This window comes from Balaenoptera musculus, chromosome 3 (assembly GCF_009873245.2).
Source record: "Balaenoptera musculus isolate JJ_BM4_2016_0621 chromosome 3, mBalMus1.pri.v3, whole genome shotgun sequence".
Taxonomy (NCBI): Eukaryota; Metazoa; Chordata; class Mammalia; order Artiodactyla; family Balaenopteridae; genus Balaenoptera; species Balaenoptera musculus.
The window spans coordinates 158420893-158446277 of NC_045787.1; the positions used below are offsets into that span (position 1 = coordinate 158420893).

A 25385-nucleotide genomic window follows, 5' to 3' on the forward strand; every position below is an offset into this window, starting at 1 on the left:
ACTCCCATGTGTGAACACATTTGGGTACACTGACCCACGCATGAACACACACAGGCACATGTGGGCACAAACAGACATTTGTGTGTATGTAGACACAAACCCATACCCCCAACCGTCTGCCAGCCAGGCCAGGCTTCTTGCTCGTGATGACAACCTCCCTCATGGCCTTCTTGCTCCACAGCCCAGTTAGGGGCAAGGCCAGGTGAGGAAGGGAAATAGAAGAACAGGTGCTCATGTCCATAGGCCAGTCAGACAAACTGAGGCCAGAAACTGCCACAGCAACCCCACCAGCCAGTGTTCTCCTTTAACACTGGCTATTGGATGCTAGGCCCCATGCAGGAAGCTGGGGACCCATCAGGCTCAAGATAGACAAGGTCCCTGCCCTCCTGGGACTTATGGTCCATCCCATCATTCTGGATGGTTCTGAGAATATAACGGAAACAAGGTGAGTGGGAGGGGCCTCTCTGAGGACAAGTGTAAGCATGGGGGTGGGGGGAGGGATCACCAGGCTGAGGGCATAGCACCTATCGATGAGGCAGCAATGAGTTGGGAAGACAAAGCTCAGAGAGGTTGAGGGTGATAGGTTAGAGGGGGTCACCCGAAGGAGCAAAGGAGCATATGGGGCCTCCACCAACTGCTTATGGACTGGGCGCCATCCTGAGTGTGGTGAGAGCCATGGAGGGGTTCTGTGCAGGGGCTGTAGGTCAGATCCAGATGTCCCGAGGAGCTCTTGGGAGTGTGGGGAAGGATCCCTCCCACCTCCCTCATATCCCATCGCCAGCCAGCCTTTATGGAGGCCCATTAAGCCTGACCTGACAGTCATGATAATAGCAATAAACAGGTAATAATTACCAGCTGGAATTCCTGCCTTAACAACCCAGTCCGGGAGTCACCGGGGTACCCACAGGAGGTCCTGGCAGACGCAGAGATAAAACGTAGGCGGCTGCCCAGGGGCACGGACGCCTGGGTTCTACCAGATGGATAAGAGCTCAGACCTGGTCACAACTCTGGCCCCGAGGGCAGGTCACTCCACCTCGCAGAGCCTTAATTTCCCGTCTGTAAAGTCAGGAAGTCGGACTCCCGCGCTTTAGACCCCACCCAGTGAAGAGTAGCAGGATCAAAGCATTTCCAGCAACTTCTGGCTGAAACCTCCTCTCCCCTCCCCCATCTTCCTGGGGCAAACACACCACCGGGGACTGGGGCGGGGGTGGGGGTGACGTGGAGACAGATCTGGCCCACACCTCCGGCGAGCCACCCGGCACAGCTCCCTCAGGCTCGCACAAAGCCTAGGCAGAGGTGCGCTAAGGAAGGCACAGTCGGCACAGTGGAGCGGGAGGCGACAGGGAGTTATTTATCCATCCGGCGCCCCATCCCCCTCCGGTCTCCGGAGGTCGGCACCGCCCCCGCCCGGCCAGGGCCCCACGCGCGGACGCGGGGCGGGGCCGGGCCGCGGGGCGGGCGGGCGCCGGGTGGCCGGGCCCATCACGCCACCCGGAACGTGCCTTGGCGGGAGGCGGCGCTGGGGGCATTGGTCGTACACAGCACTCCTGGGGCGGAGTGACCGGGCCGGGCGCGCTGCTCGCCCCCATGACGTCAACCCATAAGGCAACGCGCTGTTGTGCCGTTTACCGCGCGTCACCCGGACAACGGCAGTCGGTGGGGGTTGAGGGGGGCGTCAGTGACTTGGCCCCGCCCCACCATGCAAATGAGCGACGTCACTCGTGCCCAATGGCGAGCAGGGACAGTGAGCTCATCGCGCCCGGCCGAGGCTATAAGGGGGCGCGCGGGACGCGCGGCTCAGGAGCCGCCGCCAGCGGAGGGCCGGGCGCAGCGGCCGCGGCGGGAGCAGGGCCGAGCGGACGGGGGGGCGCGGGCCCCCCGGGCGGCCGCGGCCACTCCTCCCCCCCCGGACCAGCGCGGCGGGGGAGGCGGAGGATGGAAACACCCTTCTACGGCGATGAGGCGCTGAGCGGCCTGGGCGGCGGCGGCAGTGGTAGTGACGGCAGCTTCGCGTCCCCGGGTCGTCTGTTTCCCGGGGCGCCCCCGACGGCGGCGGCCGGCAGCATGATGAAGAAGGACGCGCTGACGCTGAGCTTGAGCGAGCAGGTGGCGGCAGCGCTCAAGCCCGCGGCCGCGCCGCCCCCAGCCCCCCTGCGCACCGACGGCGCCCCTGGCGCGGCGCCCCAAGACGGTCTGCTTGCCTCGCCCGACCTGGGGCTGCTCAAGCTCGCTTCGCCTGAGCTCGAGCGCCTTATCATCCAGTCCAATGGGCTGGTCACCACCACGCCGACAAGCACGCAGTTCCTCTACCCCAAGGTGGCGGCCAGCGAGGAGCAGGAGTTCGCCGAGGGCTTCGTCAAGGCCCTAGAGGACTTACACAAGCAAAACCAGCTGGGCGCGGGCGCGGCCTCCGCTGCCGCCGCCGCCGCCGGGGGACCCTCTGGCATGGCTGCGGGCGCCGCGCCTCCCAGCGAGCTGGCCCCGGCAGCGGCCACGCCCGAGGCGCCCGTCTACGCGAACCTAAGCAGCTACGCGGGCGGTACCGGGGGTGCGGGGGGTGCTGCGACGGTCGCCTTCGCCGCGGAGCCCGTGCCCTTCCCGCCGCCGCCACCCCCAGGCGCGCTGGGGCCTCCGCGCCTGGCCGCGCTCAAGGATGAGCCGCAGACGGTGCCCGACGTGCCGAGCTTCGGCGAGAGCCCGCCGCTGTCGCCCATCGACATGGACACGCAGGAGCGCATTAAGGCGGAGCGCAAGCGGCTGCGCAACCGCATCGCTGCCTCCAAGTGCCGCAAGCGCAAGCTGGAGCGCATCTCGCGCCTCGAGGAGAAAGTGAAGACGCTCAAGAGTCAAAACACGGAGCTGGCGTCCACGGCGAGCCTGCTGCGCGAGCAGGTGGCGCAGCTCAAGCAGAAGGTCCTCAGCCACGTCAACAGCGGCTGCCAGCTGCTGCCCCAGCACCAGGTGCCCGCGTACTGAGCTCGCGTGCGGGGCGCATGCGCGGCCTCCTCCCAGAGAGGCGGGCTCGCGTGGTTGGGGGGGGCGTGGGCGCCCCGGACTCGCAGAGGGCGCGGCCCCGGGATCCCCCCCTTGAGGGTGCCAGGAGTCGGAGAGGGCGCCTCAGACTCGACAAGCTGGACCCCCTGCTGCCGGGGGGCGAGCGCATGACCCCCACCTCCCCCGCCCTCGCGCTGCCTCTGTCCCGGGCGCGCGGCCACCCAGTGTTGCACAAACCCGCGCGTCCTGGCCGCCCCTTTGTACACACCGCCGCCGAAGGAGGCTCCGAGGGGGCGCAGCCTCAAGCCCTGCGTTTTCTCTTCTTTTACTTTTTTTTTTTTTTTGACTTTGGAAGAGAGAAGAACAGAGTGTTCGATTCTGCCCTATTTATGTTTCTACTCGGGAACAAACGTTGGTTGTGTGTGTGTGTGTTTTCTTGTGTGGGTTTTTTAAAGAAATGGGAAGAAGAAAAAAAAAAACTCCCTCCTTCCCTTTCCTCGCTCTCGCTTCCCTTCCCCTTCCCTCCGACGCCCCCCTCCTCCCGCCCTTTTTCTTCTGTTTGTTTTTTTGTTTCGTTTTGCTACGAGTCCACATTCCTGTTTGTAATCCTTGGTTCGCCCGGTGTTCTGTTTTCAGTAAAGTCTCGTTACGCCAGCTCGGCTCTTCGCCTCCTTCTTCTCCGGCCGGGGCCTGACGAGGTGGGCGGGGCCTGGCCCGGTCCCCGTCCCCTCCTGCCTCCTTCGCCTCCTCCCTCCGCCCCTGCTCAGAGGAGGGAGTCGGCGTCCGGGAAGAACCTGCACATCTGGCGCTCAGCGAGCGCCATCTAGGAGCGCCTGGGCGCGGGGCCGACTCATGTCCGGGTTGGGCGGGGGACATTGGGGTTTCCAACCTGAGTTTGGAACTAGCCAGCCCGCGGGTGTCCCCTTTGTCTCCCCTTTGCGGAGGAGGGACTGCGGGAGGGAAGGGGGACAACTTCAGCCCGAGGCAGGGAGGAAAAGGCAGAAACTAACTTTCCAGGCTTCTGTTTGCCTGTCTGTAAAATAGGCAGAGCAATGGTAAACTTGTCCTATAAAGTTGTGAGGATTAAGGCAGTTCGTTTACAGAGCAATTCTTGGCTTACAGGTGGTGCTAAATGTACGCTTGTATTATCGTTTGTCGTATGATACGTGAGTCTCAGGAACAGAAGGAAGGTTGGCACAGGTAGGATCTGACCCAGGCAGTCTGCCTCCGGGACTGGAGGTGTGGTTAGGTTCTGTGGGACCACTGACTTGGAATCCAGGATTTTTCAAGTACTGTCTGAAACACCCATCCCCCAACATCGTTTTCTCCCATTTTGAAGAAACTAAGGTTCAGAGAGGTTGAGTGACAGGCTTCAGGTCACACAGCCTTTTTTAGGAGACCGTGCAGGGACATTTGCACCTTGGGTTTCTCCCTTCCACAGCCTTGACTGCCAGGTTACCCTCTTCCCCTGCCTGCTTTGGCCTTTGCTACTGTGGGGGCAAAAGACCCTGGACCTTGGGCTTCTGCCTCACTTCGGGCCCGAGGGACATGAGCATTGGTGGACAAGGACACAGGGAAAGAGGGCAAGTGAGTTTTGAACTCCAATTGTGTACCCAACCCTGATAGGGAAGGTGAGCAAATCATGCCTGTTTTACAGATGAGGAAACTGAGGTGCAGAGAGGTGCAGAGAAGAAACGCCTTGTGCCCACAGTCCCTCAGCCATCGAAAGAGTGGGGCTTCACCACATACAAGTTCCCTCTTCCTCCGGATCACCCTGGCTGCCCACCTTTCAAGGCTTCAAGGGCTGCTTTGGGGTTTGTTTTTTTTAACTATGTGACCTCTCTTTGGTACCACCTTCAGGTAGATGTTTCAGGAGAGGGGTTTGAAGTGAAAAGAGGGCTGATGCTGAGTTTGGGGTGTCCACACAGAGGAGACCAAGAACCATGCTTGGGGATCAGAGCTTCACTCTTCAGGAGACTTGAGTCCCAACTTGGGTGCCAATTTGCCCAATTTGCCTCTGTAACCTCAGCCAAGTTCCCTCCCCGTTCTGGCCTTTACCTACTGTGCTATGAAAAGGATGTGTTTCCCGTGTCCAGGTAACATATCTCAGGTCAGAAGTTGGAAGTGCTTGGGAGATGAAAAGCAGTGAAATAGAATTCAGGCGAGGCGTACACTGTGCAGCCCCCAACCTATAGAGAAGGGGAGGCCCAGGGAGGTTACGAGATCTACCGGATACCCCCTGAAATGTTTTTACTCACAGCACTTCCGACACCAAATGAGTGGGGTTTTTTTTTCCCCACACTAACCAGTTCTCCAACTGCAGACACCAGCTGGGTATCCTACAATTCAATTCTGACACTCTCTGCCTGGAGTTAGCACGGACCACACAGGTGAAGAGTTCAAGACTGCCCCACTTCAGATGCCGATCACAGGTCCCAGGTTGCCACCTGTGCTTCTTTTTATTAAAAAAATTATTTATTTTTGGCCCTGGGCGGCATGGGCATGCAGGGATTAGTTCCCCCAGCAGGGATCGAACCCGTGACTCCTGCAGTGAAAGAGCTGAGTCTTAACCACTCCGCGGGAATTCCCCCCGCCACCTGTACTTCTTAAAGACCGGCTATAAACCCGAGGGTTCCCATCAACCCCTCCTTAGGTTCAATAATTTGCTAGAACCGCTCACAGAGCCCAGGAAAACACTTGACTCACTCTTTCCAGTTTATTTTAAAGAATACAATTTAGGGACAACCAGATGGAAGAGATGCTTAGGGCAAGGTATGGGGGAAGGGCAAATGGGGGAAGGGCGAGGAACTTCCATGACCTCTCTGGGCACCTCATCTTCCCAGCACCCCATGAGTTCACCAATGCTTGTGCAGGATTGATGAAATCACTGGCGTTTGGTGATTAACTCAATACCCAGCCTGTCTCCCCTCCCAGGAGGTCTGGGAGGTGCGGCTGAAAGTTACAACCCTCTAATCATGCCTTGGTCTTTTTGGAGACCAGCCCCCGTCCTGAAGCTATCTAAGCTTGGCCTGGCCACCGATTATCTCATTAGCATACAAAAGACACTTACCACTCCGGAGTTTACAAAAGTTTTAGGAGCTGTGTGCTAAGAACCAGGGACAAAGATCCTGCTAAATGGCAGCACAGGGGCTCAAACCCAAGCCTTTTACCTGCCTAAAAGGAGCCTTGGGGCTAGGTGGAGGCCCTGTCTTTTCATTAGCATGTGACCTGAAGGGCTTTTTGGAAACCATACATCTGGCCCCTACTTGCCACTTTTCTGGAAAAAAGGCCTTGACTGCACCTGGCCCTGGGCAGGTCAGTGTCTCTTTCCAGGCAGCTCCCCACCCGAACTATTTCCCTTCCTTCTGGCCTCGGGACCTTTGCACAGCTGCAAGCCTGATACACCTCTTCCCTCAGCCGCCCAGCTGAACTTCACCTCTCAAGCTCTGCTGCAGATGCCCTTATTGGGCTCCATCAGTGCTCTGTGCTTGCACTATTATTGCCCTGATCACCCTGGATTTGTGTTTGGCTCACTCAGGTCATGGATGGGAACTGTCCTGGTCACTGCTGAAATGAAGGACATAAGTCTTGTCCAACTCCCATATCCCTGGTTTTGCCCAAAGCCACACCCACAGTGTGGAGAAGACAGGGGATCTTTGCAGAGGGAGGCTGGGTGTCCCTGTTGGCCTCTTGTTCTGATGCCCCCCAGTGGCTCCCCAGGGAGGCCAGGCAGAGGCCTCTGGGCCAGGCTGTGTGGCTTTGGCACGACACTGCTGAGCTGAGGCCAAAGTGTGTGTCAACCGTGGCCCAGCCAGCAGTGATTCACACCAGACCTTGGCCCAGCCCCAGGAGGTGACCAGGGATGGTGGCCTCACTTCCCCTTCCAGGCCTGTGGCTCAGGGTCAGTGCCCACTTTTGCCAGGCAGTGGGAAGATCCCAAGGGGCCCTGGGCCTGGCACTACCCTAAGGAGTCCCCATCCTCAAAGCCAGACACTCTAGGCCCTTTAGGATGTAAGTCAGAGCACAAGAGCCTGGCTTACCCCTCACCTTCTCAACAAAACCCAAACTCCTATAGTCCTCTCTGAAGCCCTACCTATACAGTCACCCTCCCTGCCCTCTTCTCCCTCCCTCCAATGACTTTAGCCTCCTCCATGTTCCCTAAACATGCCCAGCTTGTTCCCACCGCAGGGCCTTTGCACATGCTCTGCTGGCCACCTGGGCTGCCCTTCCCACAGCACACCCCCAGCCAACTCTTTTTCTCTCTCTGTGGGGCTCAGCCCATCCCACCCTCGCTTTGGTTCCCTCGTAACAGTTTCACACCCCTAGATTATCTGAGTTGTTTGTGTCCCCAGGTCCAGATCAGGTCCCAGCACAAAGTAAGTGCTCAGCGAAGACCCAAGGGATGAGACTGAGGCCACCTCCAGACACATGGAGGGGGAGATTTTGGGGTCCCCTCTGTGCTCAGAGCCCTAACTTTCTACTCAGGATGGGCAGGCAAGATGTAGCAATCACCATGCCCTCAACCCTGACCCTGACCTGGGTCCTGCCCCCTCCCCCACCCCACTGAGTCAGCCTTCTAATACCCCCTCCCCCCAGGAGATAGGATTGGCCAGAACCTGGCCGTGAGTCACAAAGCCACTGTGGCACCAGCGCCCCAAGGCCAGCCGTCGGGCTGGTGGGTTCAGCTTCAAGGGCAGGTGAGTGAGGCTGGTGGCAGGTTTGGTGGGGGCGCAGTATGTGGAGACCTGGTCATTCTCCCCTGGCCCCCAGCGCCTTCAGAGTCCTCCTGGGCCCTCCAGACTGCTTTGAGAGGTGGAACAGCTCCACAACCTCTCACAGCAGGGGTGCTAGGGGCCCCCAGAGGCCTGATGGTGGGTTTGTCTGCCTTGGGGGCCCAGCCTGGAGAGCCTATCATGTCTTCTTGGGAAGCTGGGAAAGTGGTCTTAGCTCATGTGACACATTTGGAAGGCTCAGAGGGGTTTACTCAAAATCGCCTAGCTGGCCACTGAGCTTATGTGTCCGCGGCTCCTATTCCTTCTTTTCATTTCTTGCCATCCTCTTTCTCTCACTCTGTCCTTCCTTTGTCTCCTTATTCTGACTGAGTTTATCGAAAGGGCTGAGCCCATGTGGTTGAGAAAACCTCAGAACCTGGGATGGACCAGTTTGGATCCTGAAGCGGCTGTCACCAAGTTCTGAATCCTGGGCCACATTCATCCATCCATCCATCGATCCATCCATCGATCCATCCATTTATTTATCCTTCCTTTCATCCTTCCATTTATCCATAAATATCTCTTGAGCACGTACTATGTGTACTGTTCTAGACACTGGGACAAGGGCAAACAAAGGGTCCTCCCTGGTGGGCAGCTCACAGTCTAACGGGGGAGGCAAATACAAAACGATATAAAGAAGTAAGACACGGTATGTTGGTACTTCCCTGGTAGTCCAGTGGTTAAGATTCCGTGCTCCCAATGCGGGGGGCCTGGGTTCGATCCCTGGTCAGGGAACTAGATCCTGCATGCTGCAAGTAAGAGCCCGCATGCCGCAACTAAGACCCGGCACAGCCGAATAAGTAATAGATTTTTAAAAAAAGAAAAGAAAAAAAGACACGCTGTGTTGCCTCAGGTTCCTCCTCTGACATGGGGGCAGTGACTGTGCCCACCTCCGGGGAGCCAGCTTCCGGCCAGTTTGCTGTTACGATTCAGTTCACATTGATGCCCATTGTGCCTGGGGCCTGGCCCACCTTGGGGCCAGATATTCTTTTTTTTTTAATAAATTTATTTATTTATTTATATTTATTTTTGGCTGTGTTGGGTCTTCGTTTCTGTGCGAGGGCTTTCTCCAGTTGCGACGAGCGGGGGCCGCTCTTCATCGCCGTGCGTGGGCCTCTCACCATCGCGGCCTCTCCCGTTGCGGAGCACAGGCTCACTAGTTGTGGCTCACGGGCTTAGTCGCTCCGCGACATGTGGGATCTTCCCAGACCAGGGCTTGAACCTGTGTCTCCTGCATTGGCAGGCAGATTCTTAACCACTGCACCACCAAGGAAGCCCTGGGGCCAGATATTCTTGAAAACAAATCGACTGTGATCATCTCTGCCTTGAGATGTTTAGTTCATTATCATATCAATGATTAATATGATTGAATTTAAATCTACCATTTTACTAGTTTCTGTGGTCTCCAAATTTTATTCCTCTGTTCCCCCACTTCTGCCTTCTCTTGGATTATTTGAATCTTTTTCAGAATTCTATTTGAAATTAACTACTGACTTTTTTTTTTTTCCTTTTTAGGGGCTGCTCAAGGAACTGTAATCCTTAACATATATCCTTAAGTCACAATTGACTTAGACTTACTATTGTTCTACTTCACCTAAAATGTAAAAATCTTCCAACTGTATAGGTCCTTTTACCCTCACCACTGTGCTTTATTCTCTTTGTCATACGAATGACATCTACCTAGATTATAAATGCCACAAGACAATGTTTTAATTTTTGCTTATACAGTTATATGTGTTCTTTAAAAGAGGAAAATAATATTATTTTCTTTCCTATTTATGAGGTATTTATCATCTCTTATGTGTTCTTCATTTCTCCCCAAAGATCTGTTTCCCTCAAGTGTAAATCTCCTTCAGCTTGAAGAATTTTCTTAGTAGCATTTATTGTAATGCAGGTGTGCAGGTGACAAATTCTTTTAGTTTTCTTTTACCTGAGAATGTCTTTATTTATTTATTTTTTTTCAAAAAAAATTTTTTATTGAAGTATAGTTGATGTACAATATTAAATAAGTTATAGGTATAAGTATAGTGATTCACAATTTTTAAAAGTTATGCTTCATGTATAGTTATTATAAAATATTGGCTATGTTCCCTGTGCTATATAATACATCCTTGTAGATTATTTTATACATAATAGTTTGTACCTCTTAATCCCCTACCCCTAGATTCTTAGGAAGCTAAAGGGACACATCTGAGAAGGTATGGTGGCATCAGACCCTCTAACTGATTAATAACAAGACACATCAACAAGCACTTACTCAACAAGCAATCTGTGTTGGTTGATTATGTGCCAAGCTGGCAATAGAGCTGGGGACACAGCAGTACAGCCCTTGCTCTCCAGTTAGCATGGTAATCATGGAGGTAATCACCCATGACTGCCGTCTGGGCAGAAAGCATCTCTCAGGGCATAGGAGCTACACAAGCCACATAAACCAGGTTCTTTGCACATTTTGGACCAAGCAGAGATGACCAGTCATGTATCATCTTGCTTCTCTTTCTTTCTTTCTTTCTCTTTCTCTCTCCCTTTCTTTCGTATCAAAGTATAGTTGACTTATAATGTGTTAATTTCAGCAAAGTGATTCATATATATATATATATATATATATATATATATATATATATTCTTTTTTAGTTTCTTTCCCATTAGAGTTTATTACAAGATATTGATCATCTTGCTTCTTTTACTTCCTCTCTGAGGCAGAATTGATTCTCATTCTTTGCATACTACTTACAGAACCACTTTTGTTTCTGAGGAGTTTAAAACCTTTTTATGCAGCTTGAAATCTCTGAGTATCTCCGTTGGCGGCTATTATTTCATAGAGTCTACAGAGAAAGGTGTGCATGAGATTTCTTTGAGTACCTAGCCCACCAACCCCACATTGAGGGGGGGAATTCCACAAAGCCTATCCATTTTGAAAAATTTCAGTGATGCTTTGTGTCATACAGTCATCTCTATTCTGGCTTGCAGGACTTCCCAGGGGGTAAATTGACCAAAAAAGGGCAGCAATTCAAGATGCAAGTCAAGGATTTCCCTGGTGGTGCAATGGTTAAGAATCCGCCTGCCTATGCAGGGGACACGGGTTCGAGCCCTGGTCTGGGAAGATCCCACATGCCACGGAGCAACTAAGCCTGTGTGCTACAACTACTGAGCCTGCGCTCTAGAGCCCGCGAGCCACGACTGCTGAGCCCGCGTGCCACAGCTACTGAAGCCTGTGTGCCTAGAGCCTGTGCTCAGCAACAAGAGAAGCCACCGCAATGAGAAGCCCGTGCACTGCAACGAAGAGTAGCCCCCGCTCGCCGCAACTAGAGAAAGCCCGCACGCAGCAATGAAGACCCAACGCAGCCAAAAAAAAAAAAAAAAAAAATGATGCAACTCAAGGAGGACCAGCTTCTGTTTTCTGTAAAATGTCTTTAACTTTACTCTCAAAGGACATTTTCACTAGATATATAATTATCAGTTGGCAGGTTTTTTTGTTCTTTCATCACTTAAGGTGCACATCAGTTCTCAATTTATTACATCTTGCCTCCAAATGTACCTTTCAATATGTCCATTACTCTGTAATATACCAAGGAGTTCCTTTCATTGTCTCCTTTCAAGTCAGTGTAATGTTAATCTTTCTCAGTAGAGGGTACTGGTGAAACATTGCAGGAAGTGTCAGTGGTAGAGGTGTGAAGATTCCTGGTGAACCTGCCCCACTCATGGGTCTACAACGTCATCCCTTTGCGACTTTGCAGACATGACCTGGTGAAAATCTTTCTGTAGCCTTCTTGACTCAAAACCCAAAGCCCCCACGGTAGCCCACACACTCTGCAGGCCTTCTGTCCCCACCAGCAACTGGACTCCTGATGTGTGCTCATATCACCAGTTACTGATCACCTGTTCCTCCACGTGCACTTCAGGGGGTGGCCTTTTGCTTGCCTGGCAACTCCAGCTCTGCTTCGGTCTGGCCAAACCAGCAAATATCTCTGCCATCTGGTGGGTCAAACCACATCTTCTCCAAGGGGGTTTAACCTCTTCCAAATTTGCCCTTACTTTGGGATACTCCCTCAGCCCTAGGAAACCACATTAGAGTTTCCTTTCGGCTGCGCTGGGTCTTCGTTGCTGTGCGTGGGCTTTCTCTAGTTGCAGTGAGCAGGGGCTACTCTTCGTTGCGGTGCGTGGGCTTCTCATTGCGGTGGCCTCTTGCTGCGGAGCATGGGCTCTAGGCGCGCAGGCTTCAGTAGTTGTGGCACGCTGGCTCAGTTGTTGTGGCTCACGGGCTTAGTTGCTCCGCAGCATGTGGTATCTTCCCAGAGCAGGGCTCGAACCTGTGTGCCCTGTATTGGCAGGCAGATTCTTAACCACTGTGCCACCAGGGAAGTCCCCTGGGCTGTTTTTTAAAAAGTCAAGTCCTATGGTGCCTGTGGTTTGCAACTTGCATTTTTCATTTAAGATTATGCTCTGATTATTTGCTTACATCATTACATATTCCTCAACATCACTTAAGAGTATTTTGGCCTCTATATGAAGGTGATGCAGAGAGAAAAGACCCCAGGTCAGATTTTCACAATCCGAAGAAACCCACGTGACTGGTCTCCCAAGCCCCCTCATGTCCCCTCCCAGTCACCCCACCACAAGGGCAATCCCACTGTCCAGACTTTTAATAGCAGACCTTAATTTCTTCTGTTCCCTTTTAAATGTCCTATAATTGGAATAACCAGTCTGTCCTCTTTTATGTTCAGCTTCTTTCACTCAAAACAATGTATGTGAGATTTCTCTATAGTGTTGACCTCATTCTCATTGATGTGTTGAACGGGTATAAATAAGTCAGTATTTCTATTTCTATTCGTTCATATTAATATATTGATGAATATACACTTGATATTCATTATTCTGTTGATGGGCATCTGGATGGTTTCTGGTTTGGGGTGAGTATAAACACTTGGACCTCTTGAGTATATTTGTCAGGGTGGAATTGTTGAGTTCCCTTCAAGATATGGATCGTTTCTGCAAGTGGTTGTGACATATTCACCTTTTAAATTTTAGCCATTCTTGTGGGTCTGGACACCATTTCTAATGGCTGGATAGCATACCACTGTATGAATGTTCAACTGATTAATTTAAACCACCATTTGGGTTGTTTTCAGTTTTGACTCTTCTAAAAAATATAGTGATGAACATCCTTGAGTACTTTTCTTTATGCGCTTGTAACTGCCCCCTAGCAATCACCTTTTTGGTTATTTCCAGTTTTGTTTTTAGGTACAAAATAACACTGGATATATGTAAAATAGATAACCAACAAGGGCCTACATTATAGCACAGGGAACTATACTGAATACCTTGTAATAACCTATAATGGAAGAGAATGTAAAAAAAGAATATATATGTATATATGTTTATACATTTATGTATATATAACTGAATCACTTCTCTATACACCTGAAACTAAGACAGCATTGTAAATCAACTATATTTCAATAAAAATTTAAAAAAAAACCCCCACTGGAATAGACTTCCTTGCACATTCATCTTTTTGGTTTTTTTTTTAAATCCAAAAACACGTGTGTGGAGGAGATTCACTGACAATTGTAGCAGAAGTGCCAATTTTTAAAAAAATTAATTAAGTTATTTATTTTTGACTGCATTGGGTCTTAGTTACTGCACGTGGGCTTTTCTCTAGTTGCAGCGAGCAGCGGGCAACTCTTCATTGTGGTGCGCAGGCGTCTCACTGCGATGGCTTCTCTTGTGGAGCGTGGGCTCTAGGCACATGGGCTTCAGTAGCTGTGGCACGTGGGCTCAGTAGTTGTGGCTCGTGGGCTCTAGAGTACAGACTCAGTAGTTGTGGCGCACGGGCTTAGTTGCTCCGCGGCATGTGGGATCTTCCCGGACCAGGGCTCGAACCCGTGTCCCCTGCATTGGCAGGTGGATTCTTAACCGCTGCGCCACCGGGGAAGCCCAGAAGTGCCAATTTTTGATGATGGCTTTATCCTACCCTTTGGCCTAACTGGTATTTCTCTAGTTTTACCTCTGAATGAGCGAGATTTGCAAAGAGAAAAAAAAAAAAAGTTTTTTTTTTTTTTAAGAGAATTTAGTTTTTTTGCTTTTTTTTTTTTTTTTTTTAGTTTTTTTGCTTTTAACATCTCTTTTCGTTTTGGTCTCGGGGACAGAGCCAGCCCAGGGCAGTGTTGCTGCACAATGCATGGGATGAAGTGCTGAAGGCTGCTTCCTCTTGCAAGCTGGCTTCTCAGATTGCACCTTCTCTTCCTGCTTTTCCTCCAGCTCTATGACCCTCCAAGGTATGAAGTCTGGCTGGTCCAGCCAGAAGGGGGTACTTCTGCAAAGTAAGTGTCTTATGCTCCAGGTTATACATCAGGGCTGCTTGACAGTGTCTGAACTCTCTCTGCATCAAGGTACTTCTGAAAGCCAGTCATCCCCTCATTCTTCCCTCTACCACCCTTCCATATGTCATTGATCTATCCATCATCTATGTTATCCCCCATTCATTCACTGATCCAGCCAGCCATTCATCAATCCACCTTCTATTCTTTGATCTCTTTACCAATTCCTTCAGCTTTCTTCATTCACACACACATTTATCTACTCAGATTTCATCCATCCTTCTGCCCACTCATCTATCTTCCCTCCCTCCATCTATCCATATATCCCGCCACCCACCCACCCATCCACACATTTATCCATCCACCCACCTACTCATCTATCCATCCATCCATTCCCCCAACCATCCATTCCTCCATCCACCCACACATCCATCCATTTATCTGTTTACTCACACATCCATCCGTTCATCCATCCATCCATGTGTCCATTTCCTTATTTACTTATCTGTTCATCAATTCATTCATCAACTTCATTTACTCATCCATTTGCAACCCTACCCTTCATCCATTCCTCCAACCCATCCAGCATTCATTCGTCCACTGATTTATCCATTCAGTATCTAGCCATGCGACCATTTATCCATCCAACTTTCAATCCACTCACCCACTCATTTACTGGTCAAGCTAGCCACCCAGCCAATACCTGTTCAAAACCTGGAGCCAAGCCCTGTGACTGAGATAGGGCCACAGAAGTGACTCAGACTTGGTTCCCGCCCTCTAGGAATTCACAGTCGATGGAGAAAAGCAAATAATAACACCAGGCTCACGCACACACTAACAAACAGGATATTTCCAAAATACTGTGATCAGTGCTGTACTCACAGTATGTTCCAGATACAGAAGAAGGTCGAAAAGCAGATAGGTGGTCAGACATTCAGGTGAGAACGTGCCCTGTGTGCTGATGTTGAAGTAGCCACAGGATGATGAGGGAGACATGGGTACCAAAGGCCACCTGGGCATGTGGCTGGGAGAGAGAGGGCCTGCAAAGGAGAGGAGGAAGATTGCAAGGTGCCAGGAGCAAGAAGATGTAGGTTCTGGGGTGAGTACCTGCCCCAGCCAGGAGGCCTCGTGTGTACATTACGCTGCTCCCTGACCACCTTCCTATAACCCCCCCACAGGCAGAGCTGAGCCACCTAGGAACCAAGACAATGCAGCAAGCAACACAGCTACAGGTGTCACCCAGTGGGCAGAGCCCCTATCAGCCCGTCCGCAATCTCCAAGGCAAAGCAGGGACACTGCGTCCACAGCTACAGGTGTCACCCAGTGGGAAGAGCTCCTATCAGCCCGTCCCCAATCTCCAAGACAAAGTGGGGACACCGCATCCACAGCTACAGGTGTCACTCAGTGGACAGAGCTCCTATCAGCCCGTCCGCAATCTCCAAGGCAAAGCAGGGACACTGCGTCCACAACCCCAGCATGAGCCACCTGCATCCAAGGAGACCCTTCTGCAACAGCCGGGCAAGGACAAGATGGTGACTCATCGTATCCCACGCCTCCGGGCTGTGGTGGAGAGCCAGGCCTTCAAGAATGTCCTGGTGGACGAAATGGACATGATGCTGTCCCACGCAGCCACCCTCATCCAAGCCAAATGGAGGGGCTACCGGCTCCGGCAGAAGCTAATCTCTCAGATGATGGTGGCCAAGGCCATCCAGGAGGCCTGGCGATGCTTCAACACCAGGTGCCTCCTCCAGTCTGGCAAGACGGTGGAGAAAAAAGCGAAGGTGGAGGAGGGGGACATCCCTTACCACCCGCCCCAGCAGGTGCGGTTCCAGCATCCGGAAGAGGGCAAGTCCCTTCTGGCCCAGCCCACCATGGTGAGCAAGGAGACCCAGTTTCCTTCCTCCAACAGCCTGGCCGCTTATACCCACCAACTGGCCCTGCTGCAGTCCCAGGGCATGTCACAGCCGGGTACATGCTCTGTCGGAGGCCCCAGCGTCGCCTTCCTTCCACACCAGACCGTCGCCATCAGACTTCCGTGTCCTGTGAGTCTAGAGGCGAAGTGCCGCCCATGCCTGGTGACAAGAACCGTCAGAAATGCCTGCCTTGTCCACGTAGAGGGGGACACGATGAAGACCAAGCAAGTAACTGCCAGAGCCAACAAGGCAGGAGCCCCAGGGCCACCACCACCCGGAAGGTGTGCCCAGGCAGTTCAAGGACAACTCAAGATCCAGACCCAGGCCCACATGGAAGCAGCGGTCCTCGAAGGGCCACCACAGACAGGCCCAGCACCTGTGATAACCAAGACCCCACCCCAGCCGGTGCCCACAATGACAACGACCAAGACCCCACTCCAGCCGTGCCCAGCGACAACAGTGACAATAACCAAGACCCCACCCCAGGTGCACCCTGCATCCCCAGTGACCAAGACCCCACCCCAGACGTGCCCACAAGCCACGGGGACCAAGACTCCACTCCAGTCGTGCCTGGCGGCCATGGTGAGCAGGATCCAATCCCAGCCGTGCCCAGTGCCCGTGGTAACAATAACCAAAACCCCACCCCAGCCCTGCCCAGCGACCCCAGTGACCAAGACCTCAGCTCAAATGAGACCGTCAGCCTCGATGACCAACACTTCACCCCAGACACGACCAGCAGCCACGATGGCCAAGATCCCACCCCAGTTATGCCTGTTGCCCTCGATGAGCAAGTCTCCAACGCAGACACGCCCTGCAGCCACAATGACCAAGGCCCCGCCCCAGACGTGTGCAGTGCCCGTGACGGCCAAGACCCCACCCCAGGTGCGCCCGGCAGCCACGGTGACCAAGACCCCACTGCAGACGTGTCAGGCGGCCACGATGGCCAAGACCCCATCTCATCAGACACTCCAAGGCGTCTCGGTGACCAAAGCTCCTCCTGCCCAGACACGCCTGGCGGCCATGGTAACCAAGACCCCAGCTCAGTTACGCTCGGTAGCCACCATCCTCAGGACCCTGTGCCTGCCCCCTGCAGCAGCTGGAAATCTCAAACCTTCATCTTCAGCAGCGGCAGCAGCTGGAATTCCCGACACCTCATCCCACACGTGTCTAAGTGGACCGAAGGCCAAGGCTGTGGTGAACGCGAGGCAGGCAGCAGGGGTGACCAAGGTCTCATCCCACTCATACTTGACTGAGGGAAAAGTGAAATGCTTCCCCCCATCACATCTGGGGGCTGGGGATCCCAAGGCTCCAGCCAGGCCTCCTTCGGAAGGTGAGAAAATCAAGGCCTTCTCCCAGAAACGGGTGAAAACGGAAACAGCATCTAGCATCAGTGTGGCCATGGAAGTGCCCGTGGTTTCGTCCTGGGCAAAAGTGGCTGAGGACGGGAACAAGCAGGCACACCTGAGGACGGACGTCGTGAAGGCCCTACCCCAGGTATGTGAGCCTATAGAAACAGCTGTGGCACATCTGGGTACATGTCTGCCTCGGGCACAACCGGCCCTGTGTTCAACCACAGGCTCGCCCCAGGCACGTCTGCTGGCCGAGCTGACCAAGCCCCTGTCCCAGGCACATGTTTCTACCAAGCTGACCAAGGGCCCGTCCCAAGGACATCCACCCCCTGAGCTGACCACAGCCCTAGCCCAATCACATCTGGGCATGTGTCTGTCCAAGGTGCAGTCCCAGGCACATCTGCCCACCAAGCTGACCCAGGCACAGTCCCAGGCACGTCTGGCCACAGAAACAGCCAAGAGCCTCCACGCAGCCCGCCAGGCCACTGAGCTCAGCAGCAAGACCCAGTCCCAACCGCTCCTAGTCGAGTTCAAGGCCTCCACCCAGCCCCGCCAGCACATCGGCGCTCTGCCCCGAGCCAAGCCAGAGGACAGACTGACCCAGCTCCTGTCCCACAGCTACGTGCAGGGCCAGGCCACCCAGGGCCCACGCCAGGGGGCCTCTGAGACCCAGAACGTGCTGGTGCCTCTGCTGGCCTCTGCTGGGCACACCACGTGCCATGTCGAATCCTGGGGGGACAGGGGGGCCGCCTGGGCCCAGCCGTCAACAACCAGCCCAGCCCCGCCCTGCCAGGAGGAGCTGGCAGCCTCCCAGCTCGCTTCCCTATGTGCCGAGCTGGCTGCCCTGCTGGGCTCCCAGGAGAACCTCCGCGCCCTGCTGGCAAAAGCCCTCTCCCAGGGGGAAGTGAGGGCGGCCCTGAACCAGGCCCTGTCCAAAGAGGTCTCGGGAACCACGATGGCCAAGGCCCTGCCCCAGGGCATCCTGGGCACGGCGCTGGTGAAGGCGCTGTCCTGGGGCAAGCTGGCCACCAGCCTGTCCTGCGCCCTGTCCCGGGGCGAGCTGCGGGCGGAGCTCACTAAGGCCATGCAGGGCAGACTGGCGGACGTGCTCAGCAAGGCCCTGACGGAGGAGGAGCGGACCACCTTGAACCAGGCCCTGTGTCAGGGTGAGCTGGGCGCAGTCCTCAGCCAGTCTTTTCCTCAGGCGGCCCTGAGGTCTGGAGTCGTCCTCCCCAAGGCTGCCGCGAAAACGGCGGGAAGCAGGGTGACCGCGATGCCGACCCCAGTGGAGGTGGACTGCAGGGGGAGCCCGTCGGCTGCATGGGGGCCCACCCTGGGCCCCATGAGGCTACAGTCCAGCAAGGTCAGGGTTCCCTGGGGTGGGGCCTGGGAGGGTTTCATCACAAGCTGGCCCTCCAGGCTCTTGGAAGAGGTGGGGGATGGGGCCATGCTCGGGGGGGTCACCCTGCTCATCGGTGGTCTCTGTGGGCGCCTCCTTGACTGCTGGACTCCTTGACCCCTTGACCATTCATCAGTATCCCCTGATTGCTGCCCTGGACCCCACTCTGTCACAGGAGATGGGACCCAGCAGAGACACCCTAAATCTGTACTTGACCCCCAAGGTCCGTGAGGCAGATGTGTGCCTGCACCCAAGGGCTAGTGAACTGGCATCAGATCTCAGTCCCATGGTGAGTGATGTGGACCCCAATTTGCCCAACTCGCCCCACCAGCAGCCGCCCCCCAGTCTATGGCAGCCACTCATTGCCAATGGCGTGGGCCCAAGCATGAGCCGGCCATCACTGGCCAGTGGCAGCACGACCCCAAGCGCCCACAATCCACACGAGGTCAGCAGGGTGGCCTCACGTCCATGGGTGTCGTCGGGGGAGGGCAGGGTGGTGGCACCGGGCAAGCTTCCCGGCACTACAGGTCGTGGGAGGGGCACCCACTCCCACCAGTGTGCCGCCGCCTACGGGGGGTCGGCTTGCGGGTGTCAACCCTCCGGGGTCAGCAGGGTACCTCCTGGTGTGTGTCGACCCTCAGTGGCCAGAGGTCCGCAACAGCCATCTATGGTCCCTGAGGAGACCATGCAGAGAACTCGGTCCCCAAGTCGTAAACGAGCCTCCATGGGCACTAGGGAGATGACCAACAAGGTGACCCCAAGTCCACCACATGCCTCCACGGTGAACAAAGCACAACCACAGGCCCCCAAGGCCTGTGTCATAACCCCAGATCTCCGGCCCGGCTCCATGGCTCCTGGTCATCGCTGGGCACTCAAGACTCAGGTTGATCCCAGTCTGTTCCAAGCCTCCCCAGGCAATAGGCTGGCACCCACCCTTCCCCGTACCGCCATCCCTGGGCAGGAGAAAAATCAAACACGGGGTACCATTTCCAGTGTTCACTGCCCACAGGAGCTGATGACTAGCCATGTCCACGTTGCCACAGGGTCCAGACAGTGACCTGGCCAGAAGCTTCTCCCAGGGCTCCACAGACTATGGCCCCGATATGAGCAATTCCCAGAGCTCACTGCGCAGCTGCGGTTCACTCAGCCTTTCCACCAAGTCTGTGGCCAGCATGACTGCTGTTGACCTGGTGGAGGAGGAGTCCTGGGAAGCCAGCTTGGACAGGGACCTTCATCTAGATCCTCTCCTCTCCAGGGCGCCTGTGGAGAGGTCCCAGGGACCTGGGAATATGGAAGAGACTGAGAGAGCAGGCCATAGGCACATGACCCCAAACCTCCACGACCAGTCTTCTGCAGCCTCAGAACTGATCCCCATTCTGCATCACAGTTCAGTGGCCAGTCGCATGACCTTGAGTGTCCACTGGGGCTCAGATGATGAGGGAGATATGTCCTCAGGCCAAAGCTCCATGAATCTGAAGGAGAGCTTGTCCCAGAAACCCTGTAGGACTGGGTTGACCGGAAGTCTGTCTTTGAGTAATGTGGTCCCTACGGTCTATTGGCGGCCATCTGTGGCCGGTAGGTTGATCCCATGCCTATCCCAGCCTACAGTAGCCAGTAAGGTCGCCCCAAACCCAGACCAGCTCTCTATGGCCAGTAAAGTGATCGCCAGCCTATCTGAGCCATCTGTGGCCAGTAAGATGACTCCCACCCTAAGCTTGCCGTCTAAGGCCAGTAAGATAACCCCCAGCCTAAGCCAGACATCCGGGACCAATAGGGTGGCCCCTAGCCTAGCTCAGCCATTGGTGACTGATGGGGTGGTCCCCAGGTTTGCACAGCCATTGATGGCCTGTAGGGTGGCCCTCAGCCTAGCCCAGCCATCCGTGGCCGGTGTGGTGGCCCCCAGCTTAACCCAACCACCTGTGACCAGTGGGGTGGCCCTGGGCCTAGCCCAGCCATCTATGACCACTGGGGTGGCCCCCAGCCTTGCCCAGCCACCTGTGAACAGTGGGGTGGCCCCTAGCTTAGCCCAGACGCCTGTGACTTGGGGGGGGACCCCAGCCTAGCCCAGCCACGTGTGACCAGTGGGGTGGCCCTGAGCCTAGCCCAGCCATCTATGACCACCGGGGTGGCACCCAGCATTGCGTAGCCACCTGTGACCAGTGGGGTGGCCCCCAGCTTAGCCCAGCTGCCTGTGACTGGTGGCAGGGCCCCTAGCCCAAGCCAGCCACCTATGACTGATGGGATGAACCCCAGCCTAGGCCAGACATGTAGGGTTGGTGGGGTGGCCCCCAGTCTAGCCCAGTCATCTATGACCATTGGGGTGGCCCCTAGCCTAGGCCAACCATCTATGACCTTTGGAGTAAACCCCTGCCTAGCCCAGCCATCCTTCGCCAATGGGATGGCTCCTAGCTTAGGCCAACCTCCTATGGCTTATGTAGTGGCCCCCAGCCTAGGCCAGCCATCTGGGATCAGTGGTATGGGTTGTGCACTCTGTCAGCCAAGTTGGGCCCGTAGGGTGGGTTCAAATCTACTGTCATCAAGGGTGAATGCAGTGGCTCCCAGTCAGTGTCATTCATCTTTTGCCATTGAGGTCACCTCATGTGCACCATATCCATCAGTGGCTAACAGCATGGGCCGGGGTCTGAGCCAGCCAACTGTGTCTACTAGGGTGGACCCATGTCAAGATCCTCTGATGGTTAGTGGGGTGACCCCAAATCCCCAGGCCCCTGAGTTCAACAAGGTGGCCCTTGGGTTTCATCAGCCATCCAGTATCAGTGGGAGGCACCCAAGCATGACTGAACAATCTGCTGTCACTGTTTCAGCTCCAAGTCTCTACCAGGCATCTGCGGCCAGTGGAGAGGACTCTTGTCTGGGCCAGGGAACCAGTATATCTCAGCGGATTCTGTTCAGGGGCATGGCTACAAGCATGTCCCAGGGCACCATGGCTGCTGGCATGCTCCCAAATGTGCCTCAGGGGACTTTGGCTGCTGGCATGTTCCTAAGTATGTCTCGGGTACCTATGTCCCCTGGCATGTCAGGGAGTATGGGGTGGAGAAGTGTGGTGACTGGTATGGGCCCAAGCCAATCTCAGGTGACCAGGGGCATGGCCCCCATTACATCCTGGGCCTCTGTGGCTCGTGCCCCCTTGATTCATGAACCAGTCTCCGAGGCGGGACCTGGCTTCTCTCTGGCTTCAGTGCCCGGTGGATTGGGTGTGAGTTCATCCAAGTTTTCCCTCACCAATGTGGGCCCCGGCATATCTCAGGTCAATGTCGATCTCCCAATATCTTTGGACCAACAGTGTCCTTCTGTGTTTACAATCTCCAAATCCAGTTACCAACAAGCAGATGCTGTCATCCAGAAGCCTGGGATGGGCATGGCCAGTGGTGTGGTGCCAGGTTCTGTAGCCAGTAGGATGACCACAACTGTGGCCCTAGGTACTATGGCTGGTGGCATGACCCCTAGTCTTTCCCCAGGGTCCGTGATCAGGGGTGTGGGCCAGAGCCTTCCTCAAGGGTCCACGATGAGTTGTGTGGCTCCCAGCCTTCCACCAGGTTATATGGTCAGTGGTGTGGTTCAGACCCTTCCCCCAGGGTCCGTGATCAGTGGCATGGGCCAGGGCCTTTCCCCAGGGTCCATGATCAGTGGCATGGGCCAGGGCCTTCCTCCAGGTTCTGGGGCCAGTGGCAAGGCCAGAACCCTGACTCTGAGTTCTGTCACGACTGCAGTGTCCCCCAGTCTGATTGCAGCATCCCTTGCTGGTGGGAAGAGGCAAGGTCTCTCTGTAAGACCCTCAGCTAGTCTAACTGCTCCAAGCCTGCTCCTAGGTTCAGTGGCAAGTGGGGTGGGCTCAAGTATCCCTCCTTGTCCTGTGGCCTCTAGTGTGGACCCAGCATCTATGCCTGGGGGACTGGATCAGAACCTAGTTCTGGAGTCCATGGCTAGTACAGCTGGTCCACCCTCCACAGTTGGAGGCGTGGCCCAGAGCCTTCCCCAGGGGTCCATGCTGATTGAGATCTCTCCTCGCCCATATCACGGAGCCCTGGCAGGAGAAGCGTCCACAGCCTCCTTCCAGGCATCCCGTACCCCTGGCCTGGCGCAAGCTCATCTCCAGGAAGCTAATGGCACAGCCAAGGGAGTGTACCAAGTGCCTACGGTTCTGCAAAGAGCCTCACAGTTGAGCCAAGCTCTTGGGATGATGCCATTTGAGACCACAGGCCACCAGACTGTGATGAAGCCAGAGGACCTGGACAAGGCTTTGCCCCAGGGGTCCACATCCAAATGGGAGTCCGAGGTCCTTGAGGCAACCCCGTGGATGTCCCATAGTCCCCTGGCAACTGACATGGACCACAGTCAAGAATTCCCTGCAGAGGATGAGACTCTTCCCAAAGACCAAAAGCCGCTCTTGGAGGAGGTGGCTCCCAGCCAAGCTATGTCTATGACCGGTGGCATGGCCTCTGTCCCTCCCCAGTCCCCGAGTTTTGCCAAGCACTCCATGGCCAGTGGTGGCACCCCAACTCTGCATCAGAGGTCAGCCAGCAATTGGGGGGCCCCCAGTTCCCACCTTGTGGCTGCTAGTGGGGTCCCCGGTGTGCAGACAGGGTCTGTCAAGGGCACTTTTGCTCATCAACAGACGTCAGTGTCTCACACTGTACCCCGGAGCCCCTCCATGGTTTATGTTGTGCCCCGGAGCCCCTCGGCTTATCAAAAGGCTTTGGAGGCTCACGTTATGCCCCAGAGCCCCTCGGTGGCTCACATGTCCCGGAGCCATTCCCATGGGATGATGGCTTCTACTGTCACCTCAGGGTCACCCAAGCTGGCCCGTGGCAGTACTATGGCAACCGGTTTACGCCCAGGGTCTGTGGCTGGGATGGGGACCCCAAGCACTTCCCGGAAGTCAGGGGCCACCAGCGTGGCCTCACATGTGCCACTTCACCCACCCCTGGTTAGAGGGGTGGCATCCAAAGGGCTCCAGAAGGCAGCCATCCCCCGCGCGCTCCAGAAGCCAGTGTCTGGGGGTCTGTTTCAGGATGCCCATGAGTCCCTTGGCCCTAGAAAATCCTTCAGGGCCATGCATGATGTCCCTTTCCCACAAATGCCAGACAATTCTGTGGCTGGGACTGTGCCCGCCCATCAGGAGCAGGACACCCCCAGGTCCTCACAGGAAGTTCCTAAACATTCCACAGGTGCACCGCTGGCCATAACGCCAATAATCCACACTGGTGAGGTGGCACAAGGGACGGTCATCCCTAGGCTGAATCCGGGGGTTCGGAGGGTGTCTCTGGGCTATGAGTCTTCACCGAGTGGTTCCCGGCGGCCCCTATTTAACCAGGAGTCGCCGCTGGTGTCTCAGAATTCCCTTAGCTCCGGGCTCCTGCAGACAGTCACAGGGCATCCCTGACTCCCGCTGTACTCCAGGGTCCTGAGGACGCTGGCGTGTCTGGCGGCCAAGCGTGGAACTCTGCCGTCCCCAGTGTAGCGGTCGGGCCCAGGAACAGCACTGCGGTCCCTGGCGGCACGTGGGAGCCAGCCAGGAGCACTGTGCCGTGGGATGTCATGGCGGCGGTGGATCCCAGACAGCCGGTGGAGCTGGTGGCGTCGGTGCAGGCTGCGGAGAAGATAATCATCCATGCGGTGGGCATTATCCAGGCGTGTACACGTGGCTTCCTGGTGCGCCGTACCATCAAGGTGTGGCATCAGTGGGCCATCACCATCCAGGCTGCTTGGCGTGGCTACTGTGTACGGCGAGACCTGGCCCGGCTCTGCAGAGCTGCCACAATCATCCAGGCTGCGTGGCGAGGCTTCTGCACCCGCCGGAGCTGCACCCAGCAAATGCTGCTCCCAGGCATGTGGGCTGAGATGGGCAGCGGGGCCAGGACAACGTCTGACCACCGCTGCTTTCAGTCCTGCCGGCTACAAGTCTGTAGTCTCTGCCAGTCACTGAGCTCCGGGCTGGGGAGCCCACCCAGCGTGGTGATGCTTGTGGGTTCCAGCTCCCGCACATGCCACATGTGCGGCCATACCCAGCCCACCCGAGTGGTGCATGGCACGGGTCAGGGTGCTGCAGGCCAGGCCGGCATGCCACGGGGCTGCACCACCCAGTCAAACCCCCGGAGCCCCCAGCAACCCCATCACCAGAACAAGGCAGCCACGGCCATCCAGTCAGCCTGGAGGGGCTTCACTGTACGCTGCCGGCTGAAGCAGCAGCAGTTAGCAGCCAAGATGCTTCAAGCCACCTGGCGCGGCCATTGCACCCGGGCCTCTCTCACCACGGATGCGCTCTTGGGACCAGCGGCGTGGGACAACTCACAGCACACGCAGTGGCCAGGTGTCTAGGACCTTGGCTTACCAGTGGGGGAACACCAGGGGAGGAGCCATGTGGCTCTCTGAGTCTAATGAATAAAGCCCTCCACAGTCTGGGTCTTGGTCTACCTGTGCTTACGGGGGTGTCTCGGGCATGGTGCGAGGGAAAATGAGAGGGATCTGGAACATCCTGGACAGGAGGGGCCCCAAACTTCCAACCATGCAGTTGGCACCTAGGGTCTGTGGCTGGGATGGGGACCCCAAGCCTTTCCCGGAGGTCAGGGCTGCCAGCGTGGCCTCATATGTACCATCATATTCATCCACGGCTAGCAGGGCAG

At 55.5% G+C, this 25385-nt stretch overlaps 2 protein-coding genes across 2 annotated transcripts; both read left to right on the top strand.

Moving 5' to 3' along the window:
* The first annotated feature begins 1792 nt into the window (after window positions 1-1792).
* Window positions 1793-3648, top strand: JUND (JunD proto-oncogene, AP-1 transcription factor subunit). The gene has a single exon (XM_036848140.1). The coding sequence runs from the start codon at window positions 1936-1938 to the stop codon at window positions 2974-2976; it is 1041 nt and encodes a 346-aa protein (XP_036704035.1). The 5' UTR covers window positions 1793-1935; the 3' UTR covers window positions 2977-3648.
* IQCN (IQ motif containing N) lies at window positions 2994-25114 on the top strand. Its single transcript, XM_036847349.1, has 4 exons — window positions 2994-3237; window positions 7591-7691; window positions 15262-18708; window positions 24163-25114. The coding sequence occupies exons 1-4, from the start codon at window positions 2994-2996 to the stop codon at window positions 25078-25080; spliced, it is 4710 nt and encodes a 1569-aa protein (XP_036703244.1). The 3' UTR covers window positions 25081-25114.
* Window positions 25115-25385: the final 271 nt, after the last annotated feature.

What these genes read in the sequence shown, in the direction of transcription:
- JUND (XM_036848140.1), top strand. Translation starts at nt 1,936, where the DNA reads ATGGAAACACCCTTCTACGGCGATGAGGCGCTGAGCGGCCTGGGCGGC.
- IQCN (XM_036847349.1), top strand. Translation starts at nt 2,994, where the DNA reads ATGCGCGGCCTCCTCCCAGAGAGGCGGGCTCGCGTGGTTGGGGGGGGC. An exon ending in AGTGTTGCACAAACCCGCGC is followed by an intron (nt 3,238 to 7,590) that starts GTCCTGGCCGCC and finishes CCCTCCCCCCAG; the next exon opens with GAGATAGGATTGGCCAGAAC. An exon ending in TGAGGCTACAGTCCAGCAAG is followed by an intron (nt 18,709 to 24,162) that starts GTCAGGGTTCCC and finishes GCTGTACTCCAG; the next exon opens with GGTCCTGAGGACGCTGGCGT.